At 34.7% G+C, this 3,746-nt stretch overlaps 1 protein-coding gene across 1 annotated transcript; it reads left to right on the forward strand.

Annotated features, from left to right (window-relative positions):
* Nucleotides 1–1,995: 1,995 nt before the first annotated feature.
* Nucleotides 1,996–2,538, forward strand: LOC127080388 (uncharacterized mitochondrial protein AtMg00810-like). The gene has a single exon (XM_051020709.1). The coding sequence runs from the start codon at nucleotides 1,996–1,998 to the stop codon at nucleotides 2,536–2,538; it is 543 nt and encodes a 180-aa protein (XP_050876666.1).
* The last annotated feature ends 1,208 nt before the right edge of the window (nucleotides 2,539–3,746 follow it).

A 3,746-nucleotide genomic window follows, 5' to 3' on the forward strand; every position in this document is an offset into this window, starting at 1 on the left:
AAGCGTTTTTCTTCATTCACACCTGCCTCAAATGCTTACACACCCTTCCCTCTTTTAATTTAATTCCATTTAATTTCCCTTAATCAAGTTTAATTGATTTTTTTATTTAATTTTTAGTTTCTGTTTTTTTCATATTTTTTGTACATATACCAATTGGTCATTTGTTAATATTAGGTTAGTTTTTTTTTTCTATCATGTGATCATTAGAAATAATCAGGATTATAGTTAGATAATTAGGTTTAATTAGTTTTAAATAAATTTTGATTTTAGAACTAATTCCCTAATTGTACATTGTGCAAATTGACCTTAGTACTTAGGGTTTAGATATGTTGTGTAATTGATTCAATTCATTTTCATTCTCTTTGGTTGTGTTGATCAAAGGTCATTTTGATCAACCAAATCCTTTGCATTATGCTCAATTCCTCAAGCTCATTCAAGTGATCAAAATATCCTTGATCACTTGATAGGCCAAGTCCCTTGCATTCAAGTTGTATTGGATATACCAGATCTCAAGAGCTCAAGACCTCAAGATTCAAAGATCAAGAGTCCAAGGCCTCAAATCAGTACAAGATAGAGTGAACTATCGTTCAAGCACAACAAAGGTGAACTCAACACTTGTCAATCATGAATCAAGTTGTGCGCCATGATCCTTAAGCAATAGAGAAAGAGTGAGAGTGGAGAATTCCTATCCTCATTCTGAATATATTTGGGTACGAGATGAATGACCTAGTTGCTCATTGTATTCACCTCTATTTATAGACTTTAGTACAATTTGAATCAATTAATTGCAAAGTATATTTATTCAAAAGCAACCATTCATCACAAGAGGCAACCAGAAGATTCAACTTTAACACTCGTCAATTATGATGCAAATCGCACGTTATGAGCCTTAAGTAGTAGAGAAGGAATGAGAGTGGAGAATTCATATCCTCATTCTGAGTATCTTTGGGTACGAGACAAATGACCCAGTTGCTCATCGTATTCGCCTCTATTCATAGACTTTAGTGCAATTTAAATTGAATAATTGACAAGTATTTCTACATAGATGTGGGATGCAGACTGAAGATTAGACTTCAACCTTCTAGGGTTTCTCTCTTCCCTCTTATTTTCTTTCTCAGTAAAACTAAAACAATTTTGTGAATAAACTCAAAAACAATTAACAATATGGTTAGGATTGTATGCAATGAGCCTTAAGCAATGAATAAAGGGTGAGAGTGGAGAACTCCTATCCTCATTATGAATATCTTTGGGTACGGGACGAATGAACCAGTTATTCATCATATTCACCTCCATTCATAGACTTTAGTATGATTCTAATCAAGACTCTCTTTTCAGAATAAAAGCAAACTCATCTCATCAAACTCAGTTTTTGCCTTTGGGCTTCATTCTCTATTTAAACTTTTTTAGAAAGGACATGTTACTTCTGTTCTACCGTGAACGAAGCTTAAGTCTCCCATGCTCGAGCATACAAGCAAGTTGATAGTAGAACATGAACGTCAATATTGTTCATTAAAAACAACTAACACATTTGTCTTAGTTCCACGAACTACGAAGCTCTGATTTCCTTATTGCACGGTGAGGATACGTAGGCACGATGACCCTAATCCTCCGCTAGCACATTAATTATTATTTTCTTTCATCCTTTCGCGAGTAATATTTAGATAGTAGCACCCGTTATTGCAAAGAAAAATCAGAATTGTGCGTGTTAAGTATAACGGATGTGAGGGATACTAATATCTCCCCCTTGCATAACCGACTTCCTTACATTTTTCTCTTTCCCATGGGTTTTATCAATGTTTTCCCTTTCCTTCGGGAATAAATAATGTTCAATGGCGACTTTGTTGTATCTTTAAGCGTGCGACCTCAGGTATATTTTGCGTAGCTTCAATGATGTACAGGTTACATAAAGCGTTGTATGGACTGAAACAAACTCCTAGAGCTTGGAATCTGAAAATTGATTTATTTTTCAAGTTCCAAGGATTCAGAAATTGTAAGATGGAGTATGGTGTTTATTTTATGCATACTTCTAAAGGCAATATCATTTTGGTGTGTCTCTATGTTGATGACATATTGCTGACAGGAAGTTGTTCATATGAGATAATAAAGTTCAATAAGGTGTTGATGAATGAGTTTGAGATAACTGATATGGGAAGTATGGTATATTTTCTAGGGATGGAGATTATGTACTCTAAGAAGGGTATCATTTTGCATGAGCTAAAGTATGAACTTGAACTTCTGAAAAGATTCGAGCTGACAAATTGCCAGACTGCAATCACACCTAGTGAAACGAATCATAAGTTGGACTCTGATGCCGAGGGTGATGATGTAGATGCTACAACTTTTAAACAGTTGGTTGTCTCATTGAGACATCTCTATAACATCATACCTAACATATGTTATGCAGTTGGAATTGTAAGTAGGTTTATGAACAAACCAAAGTGGTCACATTATCAAGCTGTTGTAAGGATTATGAGGTATACTAAGGGGACTTTGAAGTATGAAGTGTTATTCCCTTCTAGTGTTAAGTCTGAATCATAACTGATGTGCTATTCATATTTTGATTGGTGTGGAGACAAATTTGAACAGAAGAAGTACTTCTACATATTTCTTCATGTATCTAGGAGGTCCTATCTCTTGGTGCTCCAAGAAGCAACCATTGGTTACATTGTCAACATGTGAAGCTGAGTACATTCCATGTGCTTTGTCTCCATGTCAAGCTATTTTGATTATGAATGTGTTGCAGGATATGAAGATCAAAGTCAACAAGCCTGTAAAGCTGATGATTGACAACAAATCAACCATAAGCCTTGCCAAGAATAAAGAAGCAAGCATATTGACACGAAGTTTCATTTTATGAGGAAATAGGTTCAAAATGGAGTGCTAGAAGTTGTGCACTATAGTAAACATAAGTAACTTGCAGATATGCTAACTAAAGTTGTCAAGATGAAACACTTTATCCATCTAAGGGGTGTAATTAGTGTTGTAGAATTTAATTAGCTGAATATGAATTAAGGGATGGTGTTAGAAGTAATTCATATTCAGAAGTAGTGTTATGACTGAAAAGTAAAAGCTTTTGAGGTTGTTGTTCCAGAAGTGTGTTTTAGCTTTTGGGTTGTATTATTAGTTTTGTTAAACTTAACCTAACTAGTGTATGTTAGGATTTTCCCCCTACGTGGCATTATTGTTTGTGTATATAAACCAAACGTGTAACAAAATTTCAGTGTGAATGCAATCAATACAAAGTTTCTCAAAAGGTTAGTTAGATCTATTCTCTCTCTCTCTCTCTCTCTCTCTCTCTCTCTCTCTCTCCATCTTCATCTTCAACCCTGTGCACCAACAAAAACGTCCATGAAATCATCACAAAAAATATTCCATGGTTTTAAACTTAACCATAAACATACCAATATCTATCACTACTTATATTCATATAATCACACCAATACATTCACAATTTCATACCCTACCATCATCCCAAACCCTTGATATACAACAAATATAAAATTCAGCAACAATTCAAAATTCATCACTAACAAAAATAGCCACAACAATTACAATTTATTCCTCACAATCATCATCATAAACCAACAACAATCATAACATGGCATAAGACCAACCTAAAAGGGTAAGGATCCCTCACTACCCTCTCATGATTAGACCCCCTTATAGGAATAGGTTCCCCCATTATCTTAGAATTTTATGCTCAAAGCTCTTCTACAATGGTGATCTTCTTCTTCTTCCTACCCTTG

Source organism: Lathyrus oleraceus, chromosome 5 (genome assembly GCF_024323335.1).
Source record: "Lathyrus oleraceus cultivar Zhongwan6 chromosome 5, CAAS_Psat_ZW6_1.0, whole genome shotgun sequence".
NCBI classification, from domain to species: Eukaryota; Viridiplantae; Streptophyta; class Magnoliopsida; order Fabales; family Fabaceae; genus Lathyrus; species Lathyrus oleraceus.